Below are 21,195 nucleotides of genomic sequence, written 5' to 3' on the forward strand. Positions count from 1 at the left end.
CCGTTGGTGCAAAATAAAGTAAAAATATATTTTATTACTCCATTAAAATTCCCAAAATTCCCATTTTTTGCTGTATTTTCAGGAATACTGAGTATGAAAAACAGAATATGAACATGTTTACTGTTAACTGAGCTTCCTGTGTTTTACACTAGGGAGGGGGAAAGCAGTATGGAAGTCCCTTTGCAAGTAGGTTCCAAAAAGTAGGTCCCAAAAAGCAAGTCCTAAAGGAAGTAGGTCCCAAAAAGCAAAGTCCCTTTGCCAGTAGGTCCCAAAAAGCAATTTTAAAAGCATGCCCGGCAGAACAATACAGTGCCTATATAAGTGAAAACATGAGCATAGAGCCAGTGGAAGCGGAGGTAACATATGTCATTTGGAGTTATTTTTAAAGTGGAACATTTCATTAGAAACTTGGTAAACATGGAATTTGAATGTTTTTTTCTCATTAAGAATGGATCTTAACAAAGTAGATGGTGAACAAAAGCAGCATTGAAAAACATAAGTCCAATTTTATCAAAAGGTTTTAACCCCCCCCCCCCAACATCAACCAACACTTTCTACCCAGAAAATACCCCTCTTTAGTGGGCAAAGGCACTTGGGAAATGGTAGAGTGAGGTTTACATTGGTACTTTCCAATTAATAAATAAAGGCATACAGTCTTGTCTCATAATCCTCTTTAAAGATGACTCCCTAATTCAGCTGCCTCCTCACTTCATTGAGAACAGCAAAGGAGTTCTCCAGTGCACTGGAAGTCTTTTAGTGATTGTGACCTAATAAAAATTATGAGGATCAGAAATTTTGCAGGAACCAAAAGCTCCTGAAAATATTGCATCCCCTGATTGCCACGAGAACCATTTGGTTTCAGAGTCTTTAACATCCCAAGAACAGGCCGAACCAAGTGGCTTCTGTGATACTGGCAACGATGCAGGTTCTGCTCACCTGAGGTTCTGACCTTGGTGAAAGTGGGCCACTTGGCTCAGCTTGCTTCTGGTCACCTATGAGGTGGGGAGGGTTTGAGTCCACCGCCTCTGCCATGCTCAACCACCTCTAGTTCCAGTGTGACACCCCCAATTCCTTCAGCTTGAGTGTGGAGGGGGTTAGTGGAGACCTCCTCTTCTGCCTCTTCCCAGTTTCCCTCATGTGAAGCCTGAACCATGCTAATTATCCCCTGCTTCTGACATAGTTTTGAAACCTTTTATCAGCCCAAGAGGAAGCAGGCTTAAAAAAATAAAAATAAAATGAAAGACTGATAATTTCATGAAGTTGGTAATGCACTGTATCTCACATTGTGTGCTGTGCAGAATCATGGGTATGTGCGGGATCACCTTTCCTGATTCGTCCCATAAGAGCACTTCACCCATCTGGTGAAAACCTATTGGTGATTCCTAGCCCAAAAAGCATCTGGCTGTCCTCATAGGCTTCCCTTTTGCCTGGGTGTGGTGGGCAATTAACTGGGCTGCCCACCACCCCTCAGCTGGTTGGCGGGTGGAAGCAGGCCAGCTGAAGGGGGAAAGCAATCCTACATCACTTCTGGGTTTAACCTGGAAACGCTGACATCATGATGGGGACACTCTAGCATTCTCCCCCCAATTTTTGGAGGTAAGTGCTAGAACATCCCCTGCAATGTTGGCACTTCCGAGGTAAACACAGGAGTAATGTTATCATGCTGTATGCACGGTTTGCCACCCCCAGCTCTGCCTCTACGAAGCTACCGCCTGTGGCATGGAGGGACCTAGCAACCCTGTGTCCTCAACCAGGGCCAAAGCCTTTGTGGAACACTCTGCCAAGTGAGATGTGGGCCACGTGGGACTTGAAGCAATTCAACAGGGCCTGTAAGATTGAGATGTTCCACCAGGCATATGGTTGAGGACAGCAACGGTTTCCATCTTGCTGGCCTCTCCTTCTTTCCTTTTCCCTTGTTATGTGCTGGATAGATTTATTATTTGTTGGAATGTGTTTCCTTCTGTTTGGTTCCCGCCATGGCTTTAGTGTTACAGTAGTATAATTAAGGGTGCCTAGGTTTTTAAATTATGTTATAGTTTTAAATTGTATATTGTGATTGGTTTTAATTGTGTAAAATTGTTGTGAGCTGCTCTGAGCCCAACCTGGTCGGGAAAGGGCAGCATAAAAGTCTAATGAATGCATGAATGAATGACTAGTTATGGAAACTATATAGAATATTTTGTTTGTGTTGTTCATCTCTTCAGGTAAGGGAGATCTTGACGGCTCTGGGTTTGTTGTCGTGCGCCAATACTAGAACTGGAAGTCTTTCCGGGGGCCAGAGGAAGCGCCTTGCCATTGCTTTGGAGCTGGTGAACAACCCACCAGTCATGTTTTTTGATGAACCTACCAGGTAAATTTGATCTGAAGTAAGCATGAAGTATTATTTTGGCATACATTATGTAATGTATTGTTCTTGGTTAGCACCTAAAATACCAGAAAATTGGGGCTTCCTTTTAAAGCCATTGAGTTCTAAGTGAGAAGCGTACCTTCCTAAGAACATAGGCCATTTTCCAGCAAGAAAACAGGTTCCTCCATGATCCTAATTCTGACTCATATTTTGTGTGTACTTATGCATGTGTGGATTTGGCACTGAAGGGGAGTGTTAATTCATGTCTTTCCAGTTCAGCTCAGCACAGGTAGTTATGAAGTTTCTAGTCCCCAATATGATTCTGATTTAATAATGGCAGTGAGAGCCAATGGAAACATACCCACTATATTTCACGCATATTGTTTGGCTCCTTAAGAGCTATCCTTGACCAGCACACCCAAAACTTTATTAGAAGGGGTTGTGTGTATGTTCCGTCATCCTTTACAAAGGGCTTCTAGCCCAGAGAGTATAATTTGATCTAAGTTTATTGGAGTGCTGGAGTCCACAGCCATACATTTTCTAAAATGCATAAGGAAGTTTAGAAACAAGTCCTTTAAAAATAACGAGACTATTATTAGCAATTATGTAAGGTGAAAAACAGCTGAAGAAAAGAAAGACAGACGTATTTTAGACAACAAAAATCATTCTGGCATAATGGCACATGGCAAGAGCAACCTTGTTAACTGCAAGGAAAATATGGGAAAAAATAGTGACAGCCAATGATAGTTTTAAGCACAGTCTGGTGGAAATGCCTGCGGCTCCAACCCCAATGAAATGGCACATCACCCATTCTTTTCAAGGGAACTTAGGAAGAAGTCATTCCCAGTGTTAGTGTGTGGAAGCCCAAGCTTGATGCAAAATGCTTTCTTCTTAGTGGCCTGGACAGCGCCTCCTGCTTCCAAGTGGTATCTCTAATGAAGGCTTTAGCCCAGGGCGGCCGGTCTGTCATCTGCACTATACATCAGCCCAGTGCCAAACTCTTTGAGCTCTTTGATCAGGTATCATTTTGAATTTGTCTCCCCCCCCCCCCCAATTTTTCATACCTGTATGTGTAAGTATTTCTGTCACAGGCTTCTTGTCTTTCCTAGGTTACAAACTTTATTGGAAGCCTCATCGTATTCTGCACACAGAATTGTTAATGTCGAGTTAGTTAATTGTCAAAATATATTTTAGTCCTTTCCCCCATAAACTTCCTGGTTTAAAATGTTGGGTGTGCTTTAAGCTTCTCAGATAGCTTTTCCATGTTACATGTTGGTGGACACCCTTATGAGACACTAGAATAAAATATTGGGAAGATGCAAAAGAATGGAAGTTATTTTCAGAAGGAATTACAAGTCTAGGGCTGTGGTCCTTTGCACACTTAAATTAAGGTCTGTGGGATCTACTTAAGAGATTGCAGGCACAGGATTGAACATGGTCTTATACTATTTTTATAAAGACTGCAGACAGAGTACTCTGAATCTCCAAAGGCAGATACTCCAACGTTTGGGAGTCGTTACAGCAATGGAGCCCTTTTACATCTGCCATTCAAAAACAGTTTCTTCTTATGATTTTGCTATTTTGTGCATTGCTTGTTCAAACTGTCTGCATGTCAAAAATCTCCTTCTACATGGAAACCTTACATGTGATGAAAACATGTTGGTTCAGGCATTTAGAATTTTTTCGGATGTATGCATTTTAACCAGTGTTAGATATAAATTTGCATGGATAAACTACTATTTTAATTGATACCTACCAAAAGCGATTTCCAGGATTATGTGTGTATGTGTGTGGGGCTTTCAAGGCAAGTGAGAAGCAGAGGTGGTTTGCCCATGACTTCCTCTGCAGAGCCTTCCTTGGTGGTTTCCCTTTCAAGTACAGACCTTGCTTAGCTTCCAAAATCTGACTAGATTGGGCTATGTCATTCTGCTTTCCTTCCCTTCAGGGAGGGGCTGTGGCTCAGAGGTAGAGCATCTGCTTGGCATGCAGAAGGTCCCAGGTTCAATCCCCAGCATCTCCAGTTAAAGGGACTAGGCAGGTAGGTGATGTGAAAGACCCCTGCCTGAAACCCTGGAGAGCCGCTGCCGGTCTGAGTAGACAGTACTGACTTCAATGGACCAAGGGTCTGATTCAGTATAAGGCAGCTTCATGAGTTCACAAGGACTTGCGGAGGCATATTATTATTTCCTTTCCAGGATTATAACAGTATTTTTTTCATCTGCCACAGTTATGGAAATTGCTTCCAGTTAGGCTTGGCAACCTCCAGGTGGAGTCTGGAGATCTTCTGGAATTAAAATGATCTCCAGACTAAAGCTACCAGTTCCACTGGAGAAAATGGCTGCTTTGGAGGGTGGACATTATACCCCGCTGTGGTCCTTCCCCAACCCCTGCCCTCTACAGGCTCCACCCCCAAATCTCCAGGAATTCCCCAAGCCAGTGTTGGCAACCCTACTCCCAATAGGCACCAGCTGTAACCATGCAGGCAAAGGGTCCCATTTTAAGTTCTTCTATGGCCTAATTAATTTTTTCTTCAGATGTATGCAGCTAAGCCTGATGGACACTTGTTAAAAATAAAAATCACCCTTTGCAGGGAGGGAGAAATTTAGAGCAGAGGAGTGTTAGGTGTGCTTAACCTACTTCCTCCTGATACTTCTGAACTCCAAATCACCGCTGGCTGTGGCTCATGCTGTGGTGAATATATATTTGGAAACTGATAGAGAAGAAAACCAGCTTGGGGAAGTGGTATGGAAAGAATAAAGGCACCACTTCTGATCTCTCAAATGCTTCCTCCTGCTGCTGCTTTCTTTTAAAATGCAAAACAGTAGCAATCTGGTTGAACGGTGTGTGTCTGCATGTAACCCTTAGCCCCCTGTGCAAGAGCACAGAGAAAACTGTAGAGGTCTGAAGTAACCCTGGTGTAAGTTTCTATGCAGAAAGATACTCTGATGGGTGCTGGTGGATGGTGGTTGATTTCAAACAAATAATCCTCGACATGTGAGCGTAGCTGCGCAGAGTATGAGAGACCTGTGAACATTGTGCATTTGAACAGGTTCTTCAAAAGCTTCAGCTGGTACAGGCAAGTCACATGCAATGCTACAAGCCTTTGTGGCTCAAAAAGTGTGTCTTCAACAGAAGTGGTGCCTAAAATGAAGACTAGATATCAAGACATAAAATAGTGGAAAGGTCAGCAAGAGAAAAGAAGTCCTAATACAAATACTTTCAAGAAATTTGTGATGAAAGAAAAATATCTGTGAATACTAGCATATCTGTGTACATTGGAATAACTAATAACAATGCTCCAGTGTGTAAGATTTGTGTTTACTTTAATCTCCCTTCTTGGATAATGCTTAATTATGTCAGTTGCAAAGTCAATAGCAACAACTACAACAGCAGCACCTTTTTGGCATATCAAAGTCAACAGCTTTACTTGTGCTTTTCCTCCCGCTCAGTTTGGTAGGGTCACAGAAAAAAACGTAGCATCTTTTCTGAGGGGATATTATTAAAGAGCCCTGACCTGGATCGCCCCAGGCTAGCCTGATCTCCTCAGATCTCAGAAGCTAAGCAGGGTTGGCTCTGGTTAGTATTTGGATCAGAGACCCCCAGAGAATACAAGGGTTGTTACACAGAGGCAGGCAGTGGCAAACCATTTCTGAACGTCTCTTGCCTTAAAAACTAGATGGGCTTGCCATAACTCAGCAGTGACTTGATGGGGAAAAAAGTGATTGACGAGGTTGTAGATGTGTTTTCTAAACATTTACCCCACTTCTGGAATCGCTGATAGCGAAAAATCGCAGTTCCCTGATCAATGCATTTCCCATGAGTTTAACTGTGTTTCAGTGTTCTAAAAAATAGCAAAAGGCAATAAATACTGTACTGCCTATTTCTGGAGCAGTCTTTCATCATGTTGTTATTACTTTTCTTTCTCTCAGCTCTATGTTTTGAGCCAAGGGCAGTGCATTTACCGTGGGAAAGTGTTAAACCTTGTCCCGTACTTGAGAGATTTGGGTTTAAGTTGTCCGACCTACCACAATCCTGCAGATTTTGGTAAGTAAAGTCAAGGAGTTTCTCCTCTTAAAAGTAGATTGCTTTTCTTGCAGCTTTTCTTGTTAACGTGTGCCATCTAGTGGTGGGTAAAGTTGCCAAATTCTGTACAAGTTAGAATTCCTGAGTCATTCATTTGGATGGGTCTACCTTTCCCTCTCATGGATCAGTATGGTGAAAGAAGCTGTGTTTGTTGAATTTTTATTTTATTTTACATGACTTGCACAAAAGCCCCATCTTTCTCCTGCCTGGTCTGCTGTGTACTGCTGGCAGATTTCCTAATTCGGAGGCAAAAGGCAGCTAATCAGTTTAAATAGTTTCAGCAAGAGCTTTCCTCCTTCCCCTCTCCACGTAATTGGCTTTCACAATAGTTGTATGCAAATGATTGCAAAGAGGGTACAATCAATGTGTAGAAGAGGGGAGCAGGACTGTACCCCTCAACCTCCAGGTTCAGAAGACCAAAACAATATGGAGGTTGTATGAATACAAGAATATGCAAGATTTGTACTTTAAACAAATGCACAGGCTGTCCATCCTTTATTCTGCATTTTTTTTCAGGCTACAGATCATGAAAACAGTATAACTTACGCAGGGAGGCTGCAGGTGGGGTCTGGCATCGTAATCCCCCCACCCCCATATACACATGTTGACAGTATTCTGTTTGCTGTCTTCTCCTTGTGGCTCATGTAGGAACAACAAATGTTATCTTGTTCGCCTGTGGCCTTTTCAGATCTTCCATGAGCACAGAAGTGTTGCACTGATAGAATTCCTGCTGAGATGCATTCCAAAATGATGCTCTCTGAGCAAATTCCAAGATATACTTAGTGTTTCAGTGGCTGTAGTGAAATGTATACTGTGTAGTTTCATTCTCTAGTGTGGGTACAAATTTCCCATGCACAGATTTAAAGTACAATAGGAGCTTCATCTAAAAGAGTCTAGAGACTTTGGGCACAATTGATGTGGATAAGTGTTCACTTCCTCAGAGTCTTGTTATCCCCAGCTGGTAGGTGTGTGTATATATGCAGGTAGGTAGGTAGATCAGCACAGTAAGGCCAGAAAAGCCAAAAATTAATAGTGCTGTCACATTTCTATCTGATACCAAATGTATACTAAGTATACTTGTGTACCAAAATTGTCCATTTGAGCTCCTCATAGAAATGTGACAGAGCTACTGCTTTGATTTCCATTTCATGGTATTTTTATACTGCTGTTCGTAAAATATATATATTCTGTACCCAGTGTATATATGTCTGCTTCTGGCTAAAAATAATGTTTTATACATCAGGTATCTGACTCTTTCATGAACAGTTCACATAAAGGTGGAGTGAATAATTGCCTTCTGTCTGCTTTGTTTAGTGATGGAGGTTGCCTCTGGTGAGTATGGAGACCAGAACAACCGGCTGGTAAGAGCAGTCCAAGATGGAATGCGTGATGCAGACTACAAGAGAGACTCTGGAGGAGAAAGTGAACTTAATCCCTTCCTGTGGCACAGACCATCTGAGGAGGTAATTCACATGAAAATGATAACTGAAATGGGAAGGGAATTGGTAAAAGGGAACTGCTAGAGCCTCCCAAATAGCTTCTTGTGGGATGATGCCATTGAAATCAATTAGCAGTTCAAGAATACATTCTGTATCACTGTTGGTGACAAGAACACAGGGTGCAAAGACTGCAGGGGTGAGGGAGCAGTTCAGATGATCCTTCCCCATCGCCTGATAGATCTAATTAAGTTTCAAATGGCATTAGTGGATTTTTCTGCTGATATGGTCTGTCCTCTGTCGATACCTTGGTTGACCTCTGGAATGAGGAAATGGCTTGGGCAACTGACACAATCATTCCTAGGCACTGTCTCTCAGGTTCAAGAGCCCAGGCAGCCCTGTGGTTTGCTGGGGGGGTGGGGGCTGCAGACGATGAAAAAACAATGGAGACAGCTAGAGTGACACTAGAGGAAGACTTAGGACATATCTAGCATGGGCTAGAGCTCATTTTAAAGAGGAGTCCATATTTCTCTGCCACCATTACATCCTCACAGTGTAGACCTGTGGAACTGTTCCAGGTGGTCAAGAGCCTATTGGGTTCTGGCCTACTGGAAAAAGTGAACTGCTCTGCAGTCTGGTGTGATCATTTTGCTAAACATTTTGTAGATAAAACCTTTCACATTTGTTCTGACTTGGATTCTATATTAGCAGTGACAGGATTAGATGGTCTCAGAGTGCCAATTTGTCCAGCTGTGTTCAGTACCTTTCAGCTTGTCCAGTCTGAGGATGTGGTCAGGTTTCTTGAATGTTTGAGAAGGACCACGCGCTTGAATGACCCCTGCCCTTCTTGGCCATTTAAATCTGCTGCTAAAACATACTTTACCATGACATCTGAACCAGGCTAATGATGGTTAGCACACAACATACTTTGCCTGCAGACCAGAACTGGATACAACAGCTTTTTGATGGGTCCCAATTTCTGTTTGTGTATCTGATTTGGATGTAATAACAAACAATGGCTTATAATAAAGCAGGAAGTACAGGCAGAAATTGAAGTACTCATGTAATACCAAACCATTGCTATTACACATTGTCAGGGCCTGGGGGGGCAGAATGTCAGGCCTTTGCTTCTTTTGAAGTTGGGAGTTTGGTAGTTACAGGTCAAAGGCTGGCTTCCTGTCAAGGCCAGGCTCTGGCTGCTGGTCAAGATTTTGTTCTCATGCTGCAAATCCTGTTATGTCTGCGATTCTCTGGGAACTGTTCTCTCGTAGTTACTGCACTGTGGTTTCACTTTGTTTTACTTTCTTGCCTAGGATGCTTTTATACTGTATCCTGCCTGCATAGACCCCATTAGCAACCTCTCCTGCGTGAGAGGTAGTCAACTTCTTAAATCTGTCTTTTTGCTCCTAATAAATTAGCATTGCTTAGGTTCACCTGCCTGAGCATGTCTGTTTATGGGAAGCTAGGGATAGACGCCTGAGCTGACACACATGAAGCGGTGTGGTGTGTTTTGCAGTATTTACTACTCATTCTTCTAATCTAAAGGCTGGTTTAGGTGATACAGACACCAGGGGGACATTTCTGCTTTTAAGGGACAAATTAGTGAACTCAAAATGTTACTGCATGCATTTGCAATGTACAGTTAGTAATTTGTCACCACAGGAACCACCTCAATAATTCTCTGATGCTTTCCTGTGATCTATTTGAACACTTTAGAACACTTGCATTATACTTTCATGGAAATTAGACTTTTGATGTCTTTCAACACTGAATTCTGATTCCAAACCATCTGGAAGAATGGAGACTATCTAGCCTTCTGTGTCTATGTTTCCCTTTTCCTTTTACACCTTTTTAAAAGATGCTTGCAATGACATATATTGTTTTTAAATATTTAAGACCATGCAAGGCAGATGAACATTTGCAACAATCAATGCTGATGGCAAATACTTGCACCAGATATCACCTCACAACTGAGAATGTGAGACATTTGCCCTTTGTAGACTAAGCACGAGACAGAAGAGAAAATGAAGTCAAGAACTACTGATCTTCCCAGTCAGTTTGTGGTTCAACTGGGACATGAAAAGCCATCTCAGAGATCCACATGCAACATTTTGTTCATTATAGCTACTTGAAAAACAGGGACGATTCAGCATTTAACCTTTTGTTTGTTTATTTCCTCAGGATTCTTCATCCACAGAAGGTTGTCACAGTTTCTCAGCCAGCTGCCTTACTCAGTTTTGCATCCTGTTTAAAAGAACTTTTCTCACCATAATGAGGGATTCGGTAAGGCTGTTTTTAAATACTTTTAAAAATGGTGTATTGTAGTTACCCATTTTAAAACACAGAACTACAACATCTGTATGCTTTGCATAAAAGATGGGTAGAACAAGAATTCTGTTTTCCTTGGATAATGTCAGCATGACACTGTTAATGGAATGGAGTATTGGGTCAGCAGGATACATGACAGTTAACAAGAAGAGCCCCTGCCCTGAGGACTTAGCAATCTAAAATGTTACTTCCAAAGACTATATTTAGGGCACATTAGTTAGATCTATATAACTAAGAGCTATTTTCCATTAAAAAAAATTTTTTTTTTGCTATAGTCCATTTAATTCAGGGGTTGGGAACGTCAGGCTCGGGGGCCATATAAGGCCCACAAAATCATTTGGTCTGGCCCTTCATGGGTCCTGGCAGATCTCTAGCTCAGAAGGATGCTGCCCTGCCTGAATCTCTTGGGCCCAGCTGGGGACAGCAGATCTCAAAAGCGAGTTGCTCTATGTGGCAGACACTCGGAGCCGTCTCCAGTCGTGCCCCTTGGCTAAATGTTTGACCAAATATAGCAGGCTAATTTTTAAGTTGATAATTTTGTATGGCCCACAAATGATGTTATAAATATCCAAATGGCCCTTGTCAGAAAAAAGGTTCCCCACCCCTGATTTAATTGGTGGCAATAAGTGAAGTAAACCCTTTGGGGTGGCCTAGTATAAAGTCGCATTGCTGTGTACAAATGTTCACTTCTAAAAGTCAAATTTATAACATGGTATACATTAAATTGTACCATACAGATGATAAGCCTATATCTACCCAATGTAGGCATTTTACTGTACTTACTAGACCCCCCAGAGATCTCATAACAAGTATACTTTTGCCTGACTTTCAGGTCCTGACACATCTACGGATCATGTCACACATTGGAATTGGACTCCTCATAGGGCTGCTGTATTTGGGGATTGGAAATGAAGCAAAGAAAGTTCTGAGCAATTCTGGCTTCCTCTTTTTTTCCATGTTATTTCTTATGTTTGCTGCTCTTATGCCAACAGTCCTTACATGTGAGTAATGACAACACTTGCTATAATTTATAAATAAGGTGTTTTAAGTGACATTAAACAAACAGTTCTAGGACATAATAACTCACATGGTGCAATACCCTTGACTTTGCCAACAGCTTCAGTTGACCTGGCTTTGCATTCTTAGAATATTTATTTTGGTTGTAATTGAAATTGGCTGAGCACATTTAGTGATAATCTTTGTAGTGCTTTTAAAAATATCCTTTTGAAGAAGACTCACTAATGTCATTATTCAGGGTTTACCTGTTGGTCTGAACTAGAAATAATTCACCTTTTCAGTCCTTTGTGATTCCCTGTTTTCAAGCTCTGCTGCTAGAACATTGATAGAGCTATTCACAAGATTATTGAGGTCATGAAACACTTGTGGGAATTATTTTGTTTATGTATTGGTTTATGTAATGTAGAGCTTGCTTTTCCTACAACAGGACTTCAGGATTATAACTGCTAGCAGCAGGTACATGTAAAATCATTCCCCAGCGAAGTTTTATAGGTGGGCTGTGGTGAAGTAGTGAATTGATGTGGTGAGGCTAGAAATGATGAGATTCAAGGAAGCATCTTGGCAAAGAGAGAGCTGTGGGAGACTTCAGATCTAGGCCCTTGAAGACACAAAGACTTCAGTAAAGTGTGCAGAAAGTCCACAAATCCTGAGCCAGTTCAGCAGCCTTATAAATCTGGGTTCAAATGGCAGCAGCTTAGACATAGGAAGAGAAGGACCCTCTAAACTTGCCCTAGCAACCAAGTGAGTAGAGTGAAGTGGGCCTGGAGAGACTGGCCTTTCTGCTTCCTAAGGTTGCCAGCCTCCTAATGGGGGCCGGTAATTCCCTGCTCCAAACTGGCATTTCCTACCACTGCTCTGACCCATAAAAAAATGGCTGTTGGGTGATGGCGTGACATCACTTCTGGGAAAACCCAGAAGTGATTTCACACCTTGGCTGAAACTCTGTAGTAAAACCACAGGGTTTTCTGTGATTCCTAGTAAGGATTGGCATAACTTTTAGGTGTTCCCCAAAGTGATATGTCACACCACTGGCCGACATGTCCCTGACCCTGGTCTTCCACTGGTTGCCAGGCCTGCCTACTGCTTCCTTTCAGAGAAATCTGCAGGCTCTTTGGAAACAGCCACCTCATGTAGCCCTGAATCTTGAAAGTCTGGATTAAATGTTTTCTGCTTGAGCAGTTCCTGGAGCTTGAAGAGTACAAGGGTCAACACACACTTCTCGGCAGTCAGATATCAGTAGCAATATTATAGTGAAGGATTACAATCAGTTTGACTGTATTTATTTAATTGTTTGACATAGTTCCTCTGGAGATGGGTGTGTTTCTTAGAGAACATCTGAATTATTGGTATAGTCTGAAGGCTTACTACTTAGCAAAAACAATGGCTGATGTCCCTTTTCAGGTAAGCATCATTTTGCATTCCACTCAGTATTTTGCATAACCACAAGGTAGATAACAGCCCTTCCTAAATACATTCTTGTTATGAAGAAGAGTTGGTTTTTATACCCCACTTTTCTCTACCTTAAGGATACTCAAAGTAACTTACAATCACCTTCCCTCCCCACACACACAACAGGCACCTTGTGAGGTAGGTGGGGCTGAGAAAGTTCTGAGAGAACTGTGACTAGGCCAGGGTTACCTAGCAGGCTTCATGTGGAGGTGAATCAAACCTGCTTTTCCAGATTAGAATCCACCACTCATGTAGAGGAACAGGGAATCAAACCCAGTTCTCCAGGTCAGAGTCCACCACTTTTAACCACTACACCATACTGGCTCTCCTTTATGCATAATAGAAATTAGTGAACATATATAAGTTTGTAATTTATGTGAACCATTTATAGTACAGCCATAAATTACATTCACTAAATGTATAATAGGCATTTCCCAACATCTTTTTTGTGATGCTCTTGAAACCTCTCAATTCCACTGTTAATCATGCCAAGAAACAGAAGACTCAGGGGAGGCATAAATAGATGATGGGGGGAAACAGGAGAAACTGCAGATGGATCAGTTGGTTCAGTTTCCAGTGGATCCCACTGAATTTTATGGGATAAAATCTGAGTTGCTGTATCAGTTGAGAGGGGTTGAAGATCAGTCTTTCATTTTAGATACTTGGTTAATCAGGGTCAGGGTTAGTACTAGCCCAGTGGCATCCCCTGAGTGAACCCTATCATTTTCTCCTATATACGTTAATGGCTGCCAATAGGTTGCAACTGACAGCAACTATGTGGAGCAGAAAAAACATACCAAACCCTGACAATACATAGCCTAGTTTTCACTAAGAGGAACCCTGATAGGGCAATTGTTTATGCACCTGTAAAACATAGAGAGATGCTTTGCAACCCTCTAGGAGTCTTTGCAGTATACAAGTCTTTTCTCCACATTTGGTTTAACTGTAATAAAGACAAGCATTTCACAGTATAAGCTATCAAAATGCTGCTGATACCTGATATTCTGGTCTCCTCCTTTTTTTCTTTTTCTTTTTTTAACAAATTATTTAATAACAAAAGATGGTAGTCAGGAAGATGCTAGAGGACTCTGACAGCAGTTCTTTGATACATATAATGCATTGCTGCATAGTGGCATTGGACGTGAGTGCAGGATCAATAGAAGTTGTATAGCAGGAAGCTCCCATTACTAAAATAAAGTAAAACCTTGTGTTTCAGTTTTGACATCAATAACTATGTATAAATTGAAATGTGTTTGTTTTTCCTGCAGGTTATGTTTCCTGTAGCTTATTGTAGCATTGTGTACTGGATGACAGCACAACCGTCCGACGCTCTACGGTTTGTCTTGTTTGCAGCACTGGGAACAATGACATCACTAGTGGCTCAGTCTTTGGGACTTTTGATTGGTGCAGCTTCCACCTCCCTCCAGGTACTGCATTTTTTTAAAGAATACACACCCCTGTTCCTTTTAGCAATCCTAACATATACATTTTCTTGCTGAGCTTTGACATGCTGAAAGAAGCTGCCAAGACTTTGAAAAGGTTAAGAGGCAATCCCTGGGCTAGCCTAAGGACCCAGATCCAGGAAGCTGCTCAATCTGACTAAGGTCCTGAGCTTAGCCAGCAACTTTTTACAGACTGAGTTGGATCTAGCAGAAGAGTTCACAGAAGCAGTTGGCAAAAGGGTGCTTTCTCTGCCTTCCCTAAGCACCCTGTCGTTTGTCTCCAAATTCCTCAAAGGATTGGGAGCCTTATAATGAAAATATGCCAGAGGACGGGATACTACAGCAACGAGGGGGAATAAGGTAAATAAAAATTGCTGTTTTCCCTTCTCCGCTGATGCAAGCCTTAAATGGAAAAGAAAAAGGCTTATCCAATGCTAAGTCATCTTTGGAGCGCCCAAGCCTGTTGTACATTTTGCTTGTCTTGGGCTGCTTGGGGAAGGCAGAGAAATAGCCATTTGACCAACTCCTTTTTGGGAACTCTTCCACTGAATCCAACCCACTGTCTCTCTGTAAGGTGCCTTCGAAGTCCATATGACATTGTGCAGGGCCATGACTGCTGAAAAATGTATACTGCTAAGTGACTAATTAGGATCTGCTTTATTTCACCTTGAAGATCACAATATGTATTGAAGTTAATATATAAATAACAGTCTATAGAAGTGATACATTTGTAATAATCTATGAATGTACTACGAAGAGCCCCGTGGCGCAGAGTGGTAAGCTGCAGTACTGCAGTCAAAAGCTCTGCTCACGACCTGAGTTCGATCCCGACAGCTGGCTCAAGGTTGACTCAGCCTTCCATCCTTCCGAGGTCGGTAAAATGAGTACCCAGCTTGCTGGGGGTAAAGGGAAGATGACTGGGGGAGGCACTGGCAAACCACCCCGTAAAAACAAAGTCTGCCTATCAAATGTCGGGATGTGACATCACCCCATGGGTCAGGAATGACCCGGTGCTTGCACAGGGGACTACCTTTACCTTTATGTGAATGTACTGGAGTAATCTACAATGCAGGGAAATTGCATCACCCAAAGGGAAAATCTGCACAGAGCAGAAACCCGCAAGGGAATTGCTAACAGATTTACAGTGCAGTCTTAAGAAGAGTTACACCCTTCTAAGTCAATTGGCTTAGGATTGCATTGTCATTCTGGTATAAGAACATAAGAAGAGCCCTGCTGGATCTAGTCCTTCATCCTGTTTCACACAGTGGCCAATCAGCTCATCTGGAGGTCCAACAACAAGGCATAAAGTCTGAGACCTTCCTCTAATGTTGCCTCCTGGCACTGGTATTCAGAGGTTTCCTGCCTCTGAACGTGGAGGTTCTTTTAGTCATCAGGATCAGTGCCACCTATCCTGCATGAATCTATCTGTGGCCATCGCTACACACTCTGTAAACTACATCCTCTGGCAGCAAATTCCACACTTTAATCACTCACTGTGTAAAGAAGCATTTCCTTTTTTCTGTGCTGAATCAACTGCCCATCAACTTCATTGGATGCCCTTGAGTTCTAGTATTTTGGGAGATCAGCACCACTCAAAAGGTCTGCAGGAACAAGATGAGGCTAAGGCAAAATGTAGTGGATAGCCAAAGCAATAACCATCTAATGTATTATCCATTGAATAATCCAATAGGAAAGACCAACTGATAAATTAATGATGGTATGGAAGAAATCAAGGAGGTTTGTGGCCTGCGAGAACTATACTTGGGAAGCTGGATATTTGTTGCACCTGAAGGCTAAATTTGCATTGCAGAGATCCTGAAGTCTCTAACACTTCTGAGTTGCTCCCTGCAAAATGGCCTTCTGATGTGACATGCCTGTGGAGAAGGTATCTAATGCCATGTGAAAAAGAGCCCTGGAGAGAGAGTGGAGCTTTCATACTGCACTTCTAGTGCTGAACGCTTTAGTGGTGGCTTTGGGGCTGAGCCCATGAAAAAGGGAGACATTCTGTGTGTTGTAGCTTCTGATAGTGCAGCTGCAAGTAGGGTTGCGCATATCAATATACCTGAACCGAAAATAAACCCGAAATTAGCCGTTTCGGCAATATTCAGGTTTTGGGTACACCGAATACCAAAACCTGGGAATCTGCCCGAAGTCAAATAAGCTATTTGCCTTTGCTCGGGTGCACCTTTGCTCAGATGCACACCTTTGCTACCTCACCTTTCTCCCATTTTGCGCTAGCAGCTATGGTGTTTGAACCCACTGTGGTCTTAATATAAAATATGTTCTGTACTGGCTCATGAAGCTATTGTCTGCAAAATGTGTATTTGTATCTGGAGGGCACGTACTGGTGATTTTCAGGTTCATCAATAGAAGGCTCGTCACCTTTGTGTAATCTACATGCTTGATTTTATTTGATACAGCGTAGTCATTTTGGACTGTTTTGGGCCGCTATCTGTTGCGCTTGTTTTTATTTTGGTTTATAGAGAATGTTCTGTACATTTAGGAGTTGCATTTATTAGTAGTTCATTAGCAGTGTGTAGTTTTGTTAGTTGTTGAAAAAATCCCCGTAGACTATAATGGACCCGAATTTTTTGGTAAACCTGGAAATAAAGCCTAAATAACCCTTTACTGGTATGGGTATTCAGCTTATTCTGGATTTACCCAAAAAAATTGGGCTCAATAAACCCGCACCTGAAATGTTCCAATTTTTTTTTTTTTTTTTTGCACAACCCTACGTACAAGCTGCACAGTAGCCATCAGCTTGTGTGGTGGTGGAAAGTGCCATCAAGTCACAGCTGACTTATCAGCTTGTGGTGCGGTCTTAAACACAGAAGATATGGTTTGTCACTTGCAGAATATTTTCTGAATTAGGTCTACTACTGTAAGTGAAAATGTTTTAAAACAAAGAGTATATTGATTCTCAAAGGTTTTTTTTAGAGCACAATAGACCATAATCAACATGACTATCAGCACATAAAGGTCTGAGTTCAAGAAAGTTGCTTTTCAAAGATTAGGGCAACAATTCTTGCATAAGAATAAATTAGATTTAATTGGTGTACAGAAATAGTGCAAGTGGCTTGGAAACACTTTCTAAACACAAGCAAATCATTTATTGTTGAGCAATTCATTTTAAGGTTGCAGATTGGCTGTGGCTCTTCAGGGTTTCTGATGGAAGCCTTTCACATCACCTACAACCTGATATTTTTAATTGGAGATGGTGGGGATTGAACCTGGAACCATCTACATGCCAAACAGATGTTCTTCCATTGAGCCACAACTCCTCCCCATGGTACTTAGACATTCCTAACTGCTATCAAGGACACATCCTAACAGTTTGATCCTAAGCAAAGTTAACCCCTGTAAGCCCATTGACATCTGTGGACTTAGAATGCTGTAACTTTGTTACATTGTAAATGTCCTGTCTAATTAAGGGAGATACAAAAATGTTTACAGCAAATGCAAAAAGCCTTTAAGTAGGGATAGTTCTGACAAATTATAATACATTTTCCCACTATCAGTATATTTGTTTTCTGTTTGTTTTTCTTAAGGTGGCAACATTTGTAGGACCTGTTACAGCAATCCCAGTTCTCCTCTTCTCAGGTTTCTTTGTCAGCTTTGATACTATTCCGGCATACCTCCAGTGGATGTCTTACATCTCATATGTCAGGTATATGTCAACAAAACCTGCTGCTGCTTCAGCTGTACTTGTGCTATGTTTTTTACATTGATAATGCTTTCTTTGGGGACTCTCTTTAAAAGTGGAAGAACATTTTAGAGAAGAAATATATGCATTTGGCAAACACCTTGAGACATCTCTTGATGAAGGGAGTTTGCCTAAGCCAGGCACTTATTGGCTGTATAGTGAGGGGGGCATGGGGAGGGCGATCCCTTGGTGCTGGCCAGCATTCAGCTGAACCCGAGCTGCTGTACTGCACGGCAGGGATGTTGGTGGGGCTCAGCACCTCTTGTTACAATTCAGTGCAGAAAATAAAGAAAATAAAGATAGGCTTCCAGAAAATGTTGCTAAAAGGCAACAACAGTCCTTCTGTGAGTAGAAGAAGCTGCACACAGGATCGTGCCTTTGAATCTCTCTGTCTCTCTCTCTCTTTAAGCCACGTGTAGGAAAGTTTGAGAACAGTTCGATGTTACAAGACCATACAGGCATGAGCCAGTTTGATTCAGTGGATGTCATGTCGTGTTTGTGTCTTAAAGACCTGAGTTCAAGGCTCAGTTCTGCACACTCCCTGAGAGCCATTGGCTGTGTCACCTACACTCAACCTGTATTCCATCTGTAAAATGGAAGGTTCAGCCATTTTCATGCAGAAGGTCCCAAGTTCAGTCCCTGACATCTGCAGTTAAAGTAACTCAGGAAGTAGGGCTGGGACAGGCCCATCTCTGCCTGATACCCTGGAGAACTAATATCAGTCAGAATAGGCAGTACTGAGCTATGTAGATCAATGATTTTGTATAAGGCAGCTTCTGATGTTTATATGTAAGTGACTGATGATAATGCCCCCAGTTTACAAAGCTTTGACCTGACTTCAGTCTCCTGACCTGTTCCCCACAACGTGTGATTGGTAATATGAAAACACTGACCAACTGTTTGCTCGGTTCAATCTAGGAAGAGCACAGGTTGCACAGTTCTTTATGTGATTTGGGGGGGGGGAGCGATGTTTATTAATCTACACAGCACATGTTTGCCTGTGGAAACCTTCTTTTACATATGAATAGCTCTTACCTAATTGGACATCTAATAATATTTATTTAGAATCCCAATTGATGTAAATATAATTAATATTCCCCTCCCTCATTGCTATTTTACTATGCCAATAAAGGTGTCTGAATCTGAATCTGAAAAATTAATATTCCCAAGCCTGAAAGTGGCAGTGAATTCAAGGTGTACAGTATAGTATTGTAGCGATCAAGGTTTTTGCTCACAACTTCAGAGAGCTGTGAACTGAAAATAACTCAAGGCTTTGCTCTTGGCTGCTATTCACAGTATCATAATTCTCCCCGTTTTATCAAATTAGAAAAGGCTTACACCTCATCCAAACTTGTTGATAATACAATATTTTTCTCAGGACATAGGTCCTTGGTTCTCTATTCAGGTAACCAGCAGATGAATTGAATCTTTCTAACTTTTATTAACTAACTTTCTGACTTTCTAACTTTCTAACTGTTTGAATCTTTCTAACTTTTATTAATAAAAGGAAAGGTTCTTTTTAATAAACAAGAGAGTATAAAATATAGTACTAATATTATTGAACTTATACAGAATGTAATTAAGCAGGCAAGTATAATCAATTCTCCTAACATTATTTTAATGCATATTAAAACTAGTTGTCTGTTAGAATAAATCAGAATTCAGTCTCTTATTCATTGCTCTTAAGGAATATCAATTAATCCAGAAGGATCCTAATACATTACCAAGCAAGGGTTTTTCAATCTCTGAGCTTCAGTCCAAGGAAATCTGATTTGGTCCTCAGATGCATAGTTATAGCAAAACTTATCTATCTGATCAATCTCTAATCACAATCATGTGACTATTGCTAAGTACCTGGTTGGCTATCATAATAAGTCAGCATAAACACATCTGTTCACTTTATCACATAATCAAATCATATCTGAAATGGCTAGATAGAAGACCAGAAGCTATCTCATCAAAATAACCTTTTCAAACTTTTCCAAAAACTTTCCCCGATTACATCAGCTAAAAACTAAAACTGCAAGCAAAGGATGACTTAGCTAACAGGTGTCTCCTTGGACCGGGAGTGAAATCATTGCTACTGCGACAGTATGGTATAGTATAGTATAGTATAGTATAGTATAGTATAGTATAGTATAGTATAGTATAGTATATGTCCCCATCTGTTTTGACTTTGCATAATATTCTTCTCTCGTTAGATACGGGTTTGAGGGTGTTATTCTTTCCATCTATGGCTTGGATCGTGAAGATCTCCACTGCGAGGAAGAAACTTGCCACTTTCAAAAATCAAAGGATATCCTTCGAGAGCTGGATGTAGAAAATGCAAAACTTTACCTGGATTTCATTGTGCTTGGGATTTTCTTCGTAGCCCTGCGCCTTGTTGCCTACTTTGTCCTCAGATACAAAATCCGAGCAGAGAGGTAGAAAGCAAATGTATCAACCCATGGCAAGAACAATATTCCTGCAGTTGTGGACTGTATTTATTGTCTGATGGTGGCAGACAGGTTTCCAGACCCCAGTTGCAAATGATTTTGTGATCTAGCCTGTACAAAACCACATAGTGTTGGATTAGTGGATACCTCATTATGGTAATCAGTTCAGTTGGGTTATGTCATCTTCTTGTTATACTGCCTGGCTTTATCTAGGAAGACCTAGAAGGGAATTTTGAAATGCTGTTTTGAGTCTGCAAAAGTGTCAGTAGTGATCACAGGAACTTTCTTTCATGAAAACTGTTTCTTGGAAGGTAGCTATAGTCCTGACAGCCAAGTAGAAAATGGCTGGGGATTGTTCATCTCTATTCTGTCAGAAACCAGTTGGAAATGTGAAGAATGTAAGACCATCTCTTCCCTTTGCATCCAGACTTCATCATTGCAAGTTTCCTGCATTTTCTGCAAGTTCCCCCACCCACATGAAACCATCCAAGAAAGCCGAAATCCACAAATCCTTCACACTTCAAAAGAATATTGTTTAATGAATGGTGTTTTTTAAAAAGAAGAATACAGGTAATTTGGTTCTGGTTTACATGCACAGCTCTGGAGCTTTATTCTTATGAGCTGGTCTCATACTCCAAAAAGTGTAATATGAAGATAAAATGCCAAATTCATAGTAAAATGCTGGAAAAGAATTCCATAGCACAGAAAATATGTCTTGAGTTGTCTGTAGATAATTCCTTATAGCATTCTGCTTTTGCAGAATCCTTCAGTTTTCCTGTGATATTTGAAAGATGTTATTGTCCAAATTAACTACCTCCCATGAATGCGGAGCCCTGACCTGGATGGTCCAGGCTAGCCTGCTCTCGTCAGATCTCAGAAGCTAAGCAGGGTCAGCCCTGGTTAGTATTTGGATGGGAGACCACCAAGGAAGTCCAGGGTTGCTGTGCAGAGGAAG

The 21,195-nt window shown here is 41.4% G+C and overlaps 1 protein-coding gene across 1 annotated transcript in view; it reads left to right on the top strand.

The window, feature by feature from the left end:
• ABCG1 (ATP binding cassette subfamily G member 1) overlaps positions 1 to 20,232 on the top strand; it is a 47,774-nt gene extending 27,542 nt beyond the window's left edge. The window contains exons 5-14 of the mRNA XM_056858301.1: positions 2,205 to 2,350; positions 3,243 to 3,366; positions 6,277 to 6,391; positions 7,745 to 7,893; positions 10,048 to 10,149; positions 11,027 to 11,195; positions 12,512 to 12,612; positions 13,929 to 14,087; positions 17,651 to 17,769; positions 20,007 to 20,232. Coding sequence (XP_056714279.1) covers positions 2,205 to 2,350; positions 3,243 to 3,366; positions 6,277 to 6,391; positions 7,745 to 7,893; positions 10,048 to 10,149; positions 11,027 to 11,195; positions 12,512 to 12,612; positions 13,929 to 14,087; positions 17,651 to 17,769; positions 20,007 to 20,232 — 1,410 coding nt within the window. The remainder of the gene's footprint in view (positions 1 to 2,204; positions 2,351 to 3,242; positions 3,367 to 6,276; positions 6,392 to 7,744; positions 7,894 to 10,047; positions 10,150 to 11,026; positions 11,196 to 12,511; positions 12,613 to 13,928; positions 14,088 to 17,650; positions 17,770 to 20,006) is intronic.
• Positions 20,233 to 21,195: the final 963 nt, after the last annotated feature.

This window comes from Euleptes europaea, chromosome 12 (assembly GCF_029931775.1).
Source record: "Euleptes europaea isolate rEulEur1 chromosome 12, rEulEur1.hap1, whole genome shotgun sequence".
Lineage (NCBI taxonomy): Eukaryota > Metazoa > Chordata > Lepidosauria > Squamata > Sphaerodactylidae > Euleptes > Euleptes europaea.